The sequence below is a fragment of the Chiroxiphia lanceolata genome, chromosome Z (assembly GCF_009829145.1).
Source record: "Chiroxiphia lanceolata isolate bChiLan1 chromosome Z, bChiLan1.pri, whole genome shotgun sequence".
NCBI lineage: Eukaryota > Metazoa > Chordata > Aves > Passeriformes > Pipridae > Chiroxiphia > Chiroxiphia lanceolata.
The window spans coordinates 48,439,180-48,452,969 of NC_045671.1; the positions used below are offsets into that span (position 1 = coordinate 48,439,180).

General features: G+C 36.4%; 1 protein-coding gene across 2 annotated transcripts in view; it reads left to right on the forward strand.

Moving 5' to 3' along the window:
• Positions 1 to 337: 337 nt before the first annotated feature.
• Positions 338 to 13,790, forward strand: part of LOC116780308 — a 35,917-nt gene continuing 22,464 nt past the window's right edge. Inside the window, exons 1-5 of one of the 2 annotated variants that reach the window (XM_032675086.1) lie at positions 338 to 572; positions 1,585 to 4,113; positions 6,607 to 6,789; positions 9,635 to 9,802; positions 11,460 to 11,561. In XM_032675086.1, the coding sequence (XP_032530977.1) occupies positions 461 to 572; positions 1,585 to 4,113; positions 6,607 to 6,789; positions 9,635 to 9,802; positions 11,460 to 11,561 (3,094 nt within the window). In that variant the 5' untranslated portion in view covers positions 338 to 460. The remainder of the gene's footprint in view (positions 573 to 1,584; positions 4,114 to 6,606; positions 6,790 to 9,634; positions 9,803 to 11,459; positions 11,562 to 13,790) is intronic. The other variant, XM_032675087.1, reaches the window with a different exon arrangement.

Here is a 13,790-nt window from a genome sequence, read left to right on the forward strand (position 1 = left end):
TAATTTTGAAAGTGAGCCATTTTCATTATATTTCAACACTGTAAAAAAAAAAATAAAGCCCCACGGTTGTAAATTCAAGCTGTTCTGCTCATTCAGTATAAATTTAACGTCTTCCCTGAGTGAGAGAGAATCTTAAATGATCAGCTGCAAGAAAATGACTGACTAGCTATACATGGATGCAAAGCTCAGCTCCTGGGTGACGGTTTGGGTTCAAGGGGCAACCCACAGACTTTACAGGCCCCAGAGCTGAGACCATTAGTTATTGATTTTAAGCTATTATTTGGAAACCTTCAGAATTTGTTTTTAAATAACCAAGAGAAGAAATAGACACATTAGTTCCTACTCTAGAACTTTTCTATTTTTTTATTATAACCAGTCCTTACACAGGAAACAAGACAATTTAGAAAGCCGGAGAGAGTTAGAGAGCAAAATTATTCCAGAGAAGCTTTCTCTTTATCCAATGTTTTCCCTCCCACACAGAAAAGTGGAACACAGATGCTCTCGGTTCTTAGAAATGAGTAGAAAAAGAAGAAAAAGCTGCAAGGGCAGAAAGAGCTCTGATTCCAGAGAATGTAAGTTTACAAAAATATTTAATTTGAAATAAAATCATCAGAATCATATATGGCTATTCTTCATTTACTCATCAAGACAGAAACACATGTTTGTGCCTAAAGCTGTTTGTCAAATGGAAGTAATTTACATTCCAGTGTGGCTACATACAGGTAGCATTTTGGTGGGGCTTATTGTTTTGTTTTAGTTAAGCTGCTAGCCTAGCTATTTCTGGCAAAGGCTTTCCAAATATGTTGTTATTGTTTAATTGCCTCAAAATTTCATCATTCTTGGTGTAAACTTCTCCATGTTGTCTTAGTTTAATAGCTTGTTCTAATCCTATTTAGGTAGATGTCACTGTAAACAGTTACCCTCTAGTGCACATGACCTGTTCTAAAGAAAGCCCAAGCAAGACAGAATTTTATGTCATTGCATGAATGCCATGAAATTTTGCCTACTACAGCCAGAAAACATAATTTTCTTCTGCTTTCCTGTGAACTGTGGCTCACATCTCCTGGCAATGTGCCACTGATCTGCAGTGTGATTGTGATAATATTAATTAATTCCTTTGTTTGTTCACATGTAGAAGGATTATAAAAGTCACATTCCATAGAATTTACCCCAAGCTGCAAGCAGGCAGTAGGATATTGATTCTCCCAGTGTGTTCACAGGAACTAAGTAAATAATGGGAGGAGTAATAAAATTTAAAAGTGTAGCTCTTACTACATGCAAATAGTATATCTTATCCCCTAACAAATGCAAAACTTCATTTTTAAAAAAAATTGCTAATATATTGATTTTCTCAAATCAGATTTAATTAACATGGCCCAATGTGATTTCACACTAGTTATCAAATAATTAAGATAAAACAAGTTAATATTGAAATTTTAAATTAATGTTGTGTAAAATGCATTACATCTTAGAAATAAAATAGGTATTTTCTATGAAAAGTAACTCAAAGTTAATCACACATTTATGATACTGCTGACCAAATCATGGAAAAATTGTTTTTTCTTTTCTTTTGCTTTAAATTAGATGAACAGTTATCGTCCATTTGTAAATGCCAGCAAAGTGTAGGAAGCCTTGAAAATAAAGCAGATGAGGCTCTGGCTCACTTTGCAGAGCCACCGGATATAAAGAGTACTGGTGAAGATGGCAAAGATCATGAAAACAGGAATCAGAGTAGCTCAGAAGCTTCTGAAGATAGAGATCTTGATAACATATCAGACAGTGAAAAAGAAGGAAAGAAGAAAAAGAACTGCTCTCCTAAAATGTTTTCTCCTCAGCAAGATGAAATCCTAGCTACAGTAACTTTTGGTGAATCAGAGGGCTCATCCAAAGGAAAAGTTACACTGTGGGGCAAGCCAGACTCTTCAGAGTCTATTACCTTGACCACTGGAAAACTTTCTGCAGAAGTAAAATATGGCTCTTTTAATTTGAAAGTAGAAATTAAGAATGTTTCTTTATCTGATTCTGGAACAAACATTGTGGCTGAAAAAAAGAAAAGTTCTAAGAACAAAAAACGTTCTCATGAAAGACAATACCAGAAACGTCAAGGTTCAAAATGTTCAAAGTACCAGTGTCCTTCAACTTACCATTCAGCAGAAGTCAATGGGAAATACAGGGGATCCTCTAAACATAAAATTCAAACTGCCATCAACGGAAGTGCCTCCTTGGAAATGAACGTTGAAGCAAAAGAAATTCAAGTGCAATATACCAGTGGAAAGAAAAATCTGAAGGTTAACATCAAAGCTGGTGAGCAGGCACAGAGCAAAGCATTCAACAAGGAACATGAAGATACGTATTGGAGTGAAACAGATTATTCTGTAACAGAGGCACCATGTAATACAGATTGTGAGTCATCTTTTAGCTTTCATGAAAAAGTAGATTATACATTTCCAGATGGATGTACACTTCTCCCTCCACCTAAAGAATTTGCTGACTGTGACAAAATGCATCTGGATACAATTGCAGAGGGGGTGTCTTTGTACCCTGTTAATAGCAGAAAGGACTCTGACAGCCTCACTACAGCCTTGAGTACTTGGGGGAAAGAAAATTTTTTCTGTAATCTTAACAAAGAGGACTATGAAGACCACACCAATGAAAAGGAAGATTTTTCAAAAGACAAAATAATTTTGTCAAAAATAAATAATACAAATTGTCTTGTAGCTATTAATGTTTTGCATAACCCAAACGATGGGAAGAAGTGTATCGATAAGAACAATGTATTAGGTCAAGGAAGAAATAACTGTGACAAACGAAGAGACACAGGACAAAAACCAGCAAGAAGTAAGTCTTTCCCAGATACTACTCTCAACGTACCATCACCAATTGACCCTAGAAGGGATTCTGGCTTTTATTCATTGCCATCCTTAAAAGTATTGCATAAGGAGAGCAAAGCAGGGGATGTCTATAATAGGAACTCACATATTCATACAAAATATACAGAACTTTCTAAATGTCCTGACTTGACCTCCTCACTAACAGAGCTTTGCAAGTGCCCTGACTTGACTTCTCCACTGAAAAAATTGAGAAGTCTTAAGTCTTCATATCAGTATGCTTTCACATCATTTGATCATAATGTTACCATTTATCCATCTGAGCCTGAAGAAAGTTTAGATGGCACTTATTTGCTGAATGACTACGCAGACTGTGCAGGGCAAGGTGAAGAAACAGAAGAAACATTATTGGAGAGTCTTCATTCCAGTGGTGCTATAAATGACAAAAAGGAAAATGGGTGTGAAGAGCCTCTGAGAAATCTGGCCATGTGGAAGGAAGACTCTGAGTCCACTGAAGAAGCTTTAGATAAAGGGACACCAGAGTACAACTATATAGAAAAGCATGTGGAATGGCAGAACAAAGCTCAACTGGTACAGGTCACTCCACATTCTAGGAGCCCTGCAGGTGAATTCATTAATGACAAGGAGAGTGCTAATTATGCATCTACAGAAAACATCCCAAAACAACTTTCAGCCTTAGAGCTAAATGTTCACCCACCCTCTGCAGAGTCTGAGGTAACAAATAAACAGAGAGGATCAGTACCAACTGACTCTGCAGTGATAAATGGAAAACTAGATGGAAGATTGATCCAAGATGATACTACATTGACATCTGAATGTTTTGGCTCTGCAGTAAGAAAAGAGTCTAACTTATTCTGCAGTACACCAGAAAAATCTTTGCTGTCATCCTTGTGGTTAGATCCCAAGGAGCAAGACATAAATAAAGAATCAGAAAACTTTTCTGAGATACAAGACCTATCTGGGTATATCCTTGTTGAATCTGATTGCCATGATTCAGCAGAGGCTTCTGTATTATCTACATCTTCTGCATGTACAGAAAAGAAAGAGAATATCACAGAACATTCAAATGTTAAGGAAAGGTCAGAGAACTTTTGCAGTAAACAGTCAACTGATGATACCTTAAGGAGAGAGCCTGGAGCACATCAACAACCTCACTTAGCCAAATCCAACTCTGAAGAAATTGAGAAAGGTTTTGAAATTAAAGAAAATTATTATGACAATGCAGATATCACCCTATCATCAGTAAAACAGATTAGTCAGAAAGGTAGGTATTATGAGACTTTTGAAGTTAATACCATTTACACATCTTTTACCTAAGAACTTTTGTGACATCTGTGGTTTTTTTTGAAAATATGTCTCTATTTGAATTTTACAATGGTATCATTATGGTATGATATGCTTGGCCATGTGGTTGTAATATGCAGTTAATGTGTTAAGGATCCCAGAAGCCATCTTGTAGAGCCAAGTACCCTAAATAAAAAAAAAAAAAAAAAAAAAAAAAAAGTTTAATGCAGCTTCGATCAAGGAGCAGGTTTCCTACATCAAACATTCCACTCATCCTATACATGTATTGAGAGAAGCAAACACCACTACAGGAATAGTAAAAGCAGTTACCATGTGGCATGAACGCAAAGCTCTAGTCAGTGTTTAAAATCACATAAATCTGGTTTTTCAATACATGTGATCCAAACAAATATTGAATTCTAAGTACATCTCATTCTTCACTCTGGATGAACCTTTAAATGCTTTGAAATGACCAGAGGGGATCCTTTAACCTGCTTGTCTCCTCTCTTTATATACTTAAAAAATCTACCTACAAAAAAGACTTATTTTCAATAGCTAGTCTTTTACAAAATTTCTTGTCTTCCCTTCTATAACCCATCTACCCATATCCATTACTGGTCATTTAAAGTTAGTGGTTTGGATCATAAAACTGTTAAGCCATACAGGGACCTTGCACACTACAGTAGGGGCTTTTTACATTATGAATATGTACAAAAAATATATGCGTATCTCTTTTTGAAATATCACTCCAACCACTTTAGTTTTAACCTTTAATATTAATCAGGTTATATGCAAATATGCCTCAGGTTGTCCTGTCCAGAAGAGAATGTTTCCAGCAGATTTGGAGGTTAAGAGGTTTATGCTGTTGAAAAATGTGTATTTTTTCATTATGGGAAAATGTCTTAAAGAACCTTAGTTAAAAGCATCAGAAGCTTTTTAAAAATCTTTTTAGTTCACAGTATCTGCAAAAAATACTGGTATGACCTCCGTGGTTGTCTTGTTTGGCACTGATAGTGGAAATTTAAAAAATACTTGAAGTCTATATAAACTATATAGATATGGTATGCAGGTACATATTGCTATATAGATCAATATCTCAGTATGAATATATTAAAAAAATAATTTATTAAATGGAAATCTCTATAGAACAAAGTATAGAATGAAGATATCAAAGGAAATATACATGTCAAAAACCTTGCCGTTATACATTAGACCTAAACAGTTGAACACATAGCACAGAAGTGAGGCGTAGCTATTTCTTGCATTTTTATTTTATTCTCTCCTCTTCCACTTTTGACCCTTACTAAGAATTATCTACTTGTACCTGGCCTGTAACTTTGGCCCTCTTTTGGTCTAGGGTTGTATTTTAATTTTCCTTCTGTGTTATTCCTAGCAGTGCTGCGGAGGTCTTACATCACATAAATAAACGTGTACATTCTGTAGACAGTATAAGCATTTAAAGTTTTAAAATTCTTTAATAGGAATCAAAATCCACTTGTAGTTTGGGATTACCAGCCTACTTTGTCAAGACAAGGGGAACAAAGGGCGATGTGGGACTTCCTGAACTTAGTAATCCAGTGACATAGGAAAGGAAACGTGGCATTTTTCATCAAAGAGTGATTTCTAGAACAGAGGAGGAAAACAGATGCAACTGTGGTAAATAGAACAGAGGAGAGGAGCCCTGGCAATCTAGAAGTCTGCTGGTGTTGTGGGGACTTCACTGTTATCGGAGGGGATAACATGCCCCTCATGCAAAGGGCACTACAAGAGATAGGCTTCCTGACTCTCAGCAACAGTCTGGAAATAGTGCCCTGGAATGCCTTGGCTCTGTTCCTGGATCTCTGAGGGAGATCTAGTGAAGCCAGACAGAGGCTATAGAGCCATGAGAGCATGGACACAATCCTTCAGGGAGCCTGTTAAGGCTAGGCTCGCTTTCTCCCTGTCTGTCCTTGCCCGTGGCTACAGTTGCATTTTTGGAAGAGAATATAACACAAAGTCTGTTTTCTAAATATTTTTTAGGTGAAATAGTAATACAAAAATAAATTTATTCTGTTTTACCTAGAAAGAAACCTAAAATAGAAAGGTATATCCTCCTCTTATCTTCATGTGTGTCTTGCAAGATTATTAGTGTTCAAATAGGAGTATATATATATCTCTACATACTGACCATTTAAAACTACATGAGCACTTTAAATAAAATCCATGGGCAGTTTACACATTTTTGCGTTAAAATGGTGACACACAAATGGCTGTGTAGGTATTTAACTACAGATGACTTTACTTTTCTCTGCATGAAGGTCTCGGTTAGTCTAAAATATATACTTTATGAGTATTTTCAGTATTTTTTGATATTTTCATTTGTATGTTTGGTTAGATTACTCTTGGATTTAGAATGTGGAAATATTAAACACTATAATTACTTGTAGAAGTTGTCTCACACATTCCTCACAAACTATATCTGGTTATAATTTAGACTTAAAATCAGAAATGAATAAAACCAGAAAGCTACCTTTGAAGAAGGACACCAGAGCAAGTGACAGTTCCCAGGAGGATGCAATAGACCAGTGGGCCAGAAGACGGAAACAGTTCAAAGACAGCAAAAAATGCAGTTCAACTGGAGGAAGCTCCATAAACAGCACAATCACTGAGGGATCAAGTGAGTACTCCAGTCTTACAATTGTGATCTTTCCCCTTTGTGTGATTGGCACTCTGACTGGGTTTTCAGCTGAGGAAACTGATCTTCAGTTCACAACCTGAGTGTCTATCTTAGTCATAATCATGACCAAGCATATTTTATTCAATTGAACTATTCCTTATAGGTAGTTAGTGTCCTTTCTCCTTGGATAAGCAAACAATATGACTGAAAAAAAGTTGATTAAATCATACAGGTTCATATACAGTTAAGACAAACTCTAGGCACACACAGGTGGCAGCAGGTTTGAGGTTATAGCAAAAATCATAATCCTTATGCCTACTTATGTCAAAGCAATGCTGAGGTGGGAGTGTGCTCTCCTCCCTAAGGAAACCACCTGCTTCAGCTTTTATCTTGGGCTTGTTGCCAACGTTGTCCTTCAGTGTGCCTCTACTGACTGAAAGAGTTAGACCCATAACTGTCTCATTAAGAAATCTGTCACCTCACCACAGACTTGGATGGCAAGCAAGATACCCTAAGGCATCTATGTGGTACCTGTGTTCGGGTAACTGAGCCAATCCCTAAGTTTTTAGTGCCTGTTAATGAAGTAGCAGAAATGACTGACATTTCACATGGAAATAAAAAAAAGCTCTTTATTAGTAGCAGTTTCCGTTCTTTGCCCCTAAAACAGATTAAAATCCATGGTAATGAGTTTAGAAAGTTTCTATGTCAAACCACCTGAGCTCAAGAAACCTATCATGAGATACTCACACCAAGATAAACTGTTCATTGATTTCAACAGCAATGTCTCTTGAATATAAAGCTGAACTGTAAATTTTACTAGCTCAAGCACGTGTTTTATAGAAAAAGTATATATATAGAAAAGAACAAGTTGCAAGAGCTAGAATTGCTTTCCTTGAGATAAAGCTTTCGGTAGCACATGGTGTGAACCCAAAATGATCTCCAGAACAGACAATTCTTCCACAAATTCTTATATCTAATCATTTTGGATGGTATGCTACAGGCCTGACACTTCTGTCCCTATTGCTTTGGTAGCTAGGCTGTTCCCTCATGTTTGAAGAGTTCAAATGATATTTGAACTGACTGATATTTAGAAGCAGAGGGTTCTTTCATGCTTGTTTCCAGCAGCTGGGAAGAATTGAAGTGTTCTTGTTTGTGACACTCAGATTGATATCTGTTCTGAAAACTCAAGGAGAAGAGAGAAGAAATGTCTTGGCATAACTCCATGCTGCCAGTGTGGTAGTATGTGTTTCTGTAGTTTTGCATATTTGTCACATTTTAAGCTTTACTACAATTAAAAAAAAATCAGTATTAAACTGGCAAAATAGTGTGCTATACTGAATTGCTTGGTGCTAGTCTAGGTTTTATTAATTTATGCATTCAGGCTAGCAAGCTAAAATGTGCTTCAAACATATCAGCATAGTAATGTTTATTTATTTGTTTATTTTTTTGTTTATTTGCTAGAAGCTTTTTATGTAGTTAATCGTGCCATCTCATGCATAATAAGGGAAAAAACAGTGGGTGTGAAGTATTTGTCTTCATAGATAGAGTTGAGCAAACTGTCTGTCACAAGGCTGCTTAGATATATTCAGGAAGTAACTTCCCAAACAAAACAAAATAGAGGTTAATTTTTATCTTTTGTGGTTTGAAACTGGAAATCATTCTACATAATTGTGACTTCTAATAAAGGTAAACAAAGCAAGCAAATCCTTTCTCCAGCTACATTAAATCCAGCTGCATTTTACCGAGCATTTAGTACTGAAAGGAACATGATGGGTTTTTTCCTCTCAGACAATTTATATTTTCAATCTATCTGTTAGCATAGTGTCTGATGATGTATACTTTTACGTGACTTTCAACATCCAGTTTTAGCTTTGAAGTTCCAGCTCCCGATCTGCTTGGGATGTTGCCATGCACAGCCTTTTCCTTCATGGTCAAACTGCTGTTTATAAACTGTCACATAGACAGCTGCCTGCCATCCTCTTGCCTTTTGAGCCTGAACATTTCTGGTTTTACTCTCAGCAGAGAACTAGAGCTCCATCTCCATGGGGACGCAGTGCAAGACATTTTGAATGTAAATTAATATAAAATATGAACCTGAAAATCCTTGGGATAACACATGTAGCATCATGCCTTGAGATCAGTTCAGTTGTTTAGAGCATGGTGCTAATAACTCCAAGGTTGTGGGGTCAATCCCTGTATTAACCATTCCCTTAAGAGTTGGATTTGACGATCCTTGTGAGTCCCTTCCAACTTAGAATATTCTGTGAAATGCTGTGAAATATCCAACAGTCTAGGACAAGCCAAAAGTTCTATGTTAAAAGAAAAAAAAAACCCACCAACAACTATTATTTCCTCACCCCACTTTTAACAAAACTACACATCTGGAAGAGCTAAGATTAAGAAAACAGCAAATATGGTCATCACTACCCAAGTCATGTAAGATACTTTTCTACTTCTCTTTTGTCTTCCCATATGCACTGAACTTATACTAAATTTCTAGAAGACTTGTTTGGTTTCCTGATCAAATGGGCCACATAGGAAAGCTTAAGAATCAGCTAAAGCCAGACTTCTCTTAAAGAGGTGTAGCTCCTGTTTTGATCATTCGCATTAAGACTTCTTATTCAAGTTCAATACGCATCCAGTATTGTGGTCTTATATTTGGAAATCTTTGCACACTGCCTCTTTAACACTAAAAAAAATTGAGGAACTCCATACAGACATTACAAACAGTTCATTAAAATCTTGTGGCACTTCTTCCATGCTGACTGGCTAAGAATAACTGTCTGTTACTCTTTATGCATTTTCTCTACTGACGTAACTTTTACTCATTTTATCATCATGGCAGTAAATTCAGAGGATGCTCGATCAGTAGATCTGGGACTATATGCTGAAAATGAAGACAGAGGTTTTTATACAGAAAACTTTCATTCTGCTTCCTGGGTTTTCAGAGGAGATGATGTCTCTCCGGATAACAGTCCTAGATGTCTCAGCAAAAGACCTAGACCAGTGGCAAGTAAGTTGGCTAGAGCAACAGATAATAAATGTCATAGAAATTTATTTATTTTTGGCACTCTGAGATTTTCTGGGGATCAACATGTGGCAGAAGATGCTGGATGCTTATGCTGAAGACAGGAAAAAGATGAATGTAAAACTCTAAAAGATTATTGAAGTAAATAAGTAGTTCTTATTTACCTAACGTCTTGCAAAATGTCATAATTACTTGACAAAATTGAAACTGGTAAAAGGTCATATTAAGCCTCAAGAGATAATGGTAAAGACAGGGTAGTTTCATAACTTCTTCAAGGCAAAATCATAGAGAGATACTGATGGTCATAAATTACTATAATGACCATAAAATCTCTTCCACATCAAAATTTTAAACATAGTAGATCCCGAAAGGAAAGAATCATTTGCTATGAAGGTTATTCTGTTTGTAGCTTAGACCCTGTTGTGCAAAAAGATATTGTGAACAACTCTTTAAGGGAGATCAGAGCTTTTACTTGACTTTTCAGATGTTAAGTTACTGAAAAGTAACACAGCTCAAAGATCTAAGACAAACTGAACAATCCTGTAGCTTTCCAGGAGATTGTTCTTTGTTGGAATTCATAAATCATTCAGAATATGAAAGAAAACAAATGTCCTCTATAAATCTCCTGATGTGAAAAATCTCCTTTTACACACATAAGAATATTCTGGAAAACCATTTTGATTGCTTCTTCCCCCAGAGGAGAGCTCAGAACTTTGGCAAGATAGTTAAAGTCAGTGCTATGAAGTATCTATTTTAGACAAATAATATCAATTGTTACTACTAAAGTAACATTTAAAGCAATTTCTGTCTTCCAAATAGTACATAATTTGAAGACAACACAGCTGTCATAAGTTGCCATTAAATTGGCCTCTATTAAAAAAAAACAAAGCACAGTAAGTTAGTCATATCACCAAAACCAGACACTCTGAGAAATCAAATTTACACCAAAGTCCTTTGTAAGCACAAGATTTGCTAAAGAGCCAGGCCATTTGAGACAAAATAATGATACTAGACCCTGCAAAAAAGGAAGTAAGTATGCAATTACACCCTGATTTTCCTTTTACTGAGGCTGATCTCTTTAACAATTAATTTCTGCTGAGTTAAAAGACAGGGGGTGGAGGGGGAGGGTGGAAGGCAGTGGGAGTGGGGAGTAGACAAGGAAGGATAATCGAAAGGAAAAGAAAAAACTATCCAGAAGATAGAGACCTTCTGAAACATAAAAAGAATGAAACTACAAGAAACAGATTTAAACCCATTTGAGAATTTAGAGTGTATTTTGTATTTGCAGCATTGAGGTCTGACACAGAGAGAGGAATGTTTTTCTCATCCAGAACATGATCAGTAGAGTGGAATATCTGAACACTTCCCCACCTCTTCACTACGAAGTCCAGGCACTTAATTTAAACTGCTGATGAGACCACATTTCATTGATGCTGCCTATCTGTGACCTAACCTGAATGATATTTGATCAGTCACAATGTGAGGGGTGGCACTGTCCAAGGACCAGCTAGGTACTGAAAGCACCCCAACAATTTGTAGAAACAGTAAATGCCAGTCCCTACAAAAAGTTTTGAGAACAGGCTGCTGCTTGTTAAATTCAACTTGTAGAGAAAAAGGATATCTCTTTTTTCCTATTTTGCAGTTCGAGAAAGAACAGTGAAGATTGCTAAAGGAACTGGTAATTATCCTTGGGGTTTCAGGATCCAGTTTTCAAAGCCTATCCTTGTGACTGAAGTTGACACAAGTAAGTTGTGTTTGTATTGGTTAATTTTTCTTGTGTTTGTACAGGTTAATTTCTCCTATGACAATGTATAAAAATAAATACATAATAATTAGTATATTATATATGCTGATATAATCATATATCTACATGATATAATATGATCTACATGGTATAGAGCATCTGTTTTGTATTAATATCTAATATAGATGTACATGAATAATTTCCATAATTAGTGGGTGCGAGGTGTTTAATAGCATACCCTTGAACTGCTCGGGAGAAACTGCTTCAGAACCCTAGTATCCCTGGGGATAAAATAGACTCCACTGCTCTGTCTCCTTCCATGTCAATTGATACGTTGTGCAAATGCCTGTATTCAGCCTCTATCCAGATGTAAAACTGTTGTGGACTGACATCCATGAATGACAACATGACTTTAAAAATTAAATGGGGCATGCAGAGATCCTTCTAACATTTAAAAAAGTCTTACTGACTGGGGACACCTCTGCTTGGACAGGTTTCCATTGAGCCATCTGTCAGCCACAACAGGTGTGCTGTTAACTTCTTCGGGGTAGTATGATGATTGTGAGAAACTCCAAAAGAAACTCCGAAACCCAACTGAGTAAAAAAAAAAAGTGTCAACAAAGAGTGTACAAAAAGTACAAGAAGTATAAGATGATGCCTCTAGAGAGCAATGATGGCATGTCTTCACAATGGTGTTGCCAGTTTCACTCAGGAATTAGACCTTGGGAGTCATCACTGAAAGGTCTCTGAAATCATTGGCTCTGTGTATACTGTCAGCTTAGAAATCTGGCTAAAAGCTTACTGTATCAGTAACAGCAGTGAGAATGAGACACAAGCAGTCAGAGTCATTTTACTGCTGTCATCTAAAACCTTGGTTCACCCAGATCTAGAGTAGTGTTTGCTCTTTACATCTCAGGATGAGTACAGTAGAATTAGAGAAGGAGCAGAAGGTACAGGAGACTGTGATAGATTCTAATTACAGAAAGCAGATATAGTGCTAAATGTCATCCCACAGGAAGAATGCTTGCCTTCTAGCAAGGCATCTAAGAATAGATTTGTCACTATTACCAACCTTATGTATTACATTGTCCATCTTCCTGACAATATCAGGAAAGCCTGTGAATTCAGAGGCCTGTGAACTCATTAGTTCCTTATCTAAATACAAATAAAATCACAGGCAACGAATACAACAATAGCCTTGAAACTTAGCAATTTATCCCTGCTAATCTACTAATGAAAATTAAGTCTAGCTACTCACATTATTTATTTATATATTGTTTTCAAGTGTAGTTGCTTTAAACCTGTGGGAGGAAAAAAAAAGTTGGGGTTTTTTCAGACAAACATCTAGAAAAATTGTGTTTTCTCCACATATGATTCATTTCATTTAAACAGAATAGATATTAGAAAGAAATTCTTTACTGTGAGGATGGTGAGGCACAGGAACAGGTTGCCTAGAGCAGCTGTGGATTCCCCATCCCTGCACAGGTTCAAGGCCAAGCTAGTTGGGGCTTTGAGCCACCTGACCTAGCAAAATGTTCCTCTACCCATGGTAGGGGGATGTAACCAGATGACCTTTATGGCCCATTCCAGCACAAACCATCCTATGATTCTATAATAGTTATTTTAATAATATTTTAAAGACCACTTATGATCATAAAATCTGGTATGGGATCCTCAAAGCCAGCACAAACCAAAATGTGCTGACATTTGAGAATTTGCAAATGATTTGTAATACCTTTGAGTGTGGATCATGGCTTTATTGCAACTGTTTATTATTAAGCTTTTACTAATCTCTTCCCTACAATGTCTAAGCATCCTCAGAAATACACTGAAGCATCCCATTTACTGCATCATAGGGTACAAAATCTCTAAAAAACATACATTAAATAGTGAGAATGTGGAATAATATTTTCCAGAAACATTTTGTCACAGTACATTAGGAATGCTTCATTGTAAATTAGAAAACAAAAGCTGTGTCAGATAAATTTGTAACTGAGATTTAAGTAACTACGTGTTGGTGAATGGAGCATATTTATCACTTCCCTAATTTGCTTCCATTCCTGGCTGGCATGTGTCTGAGCACTATTTTGGAGTTCATGTGCTTTGCAATGGTTAACAAATAAATGAAAGGTCATGCATTAATAATCTGATTCAGTCCCTCCTTCACTGACACTTTTTTAATTTACTATGTTATTTCCTCCTAAAGACAAAACCCCTCAAAATTCTCTG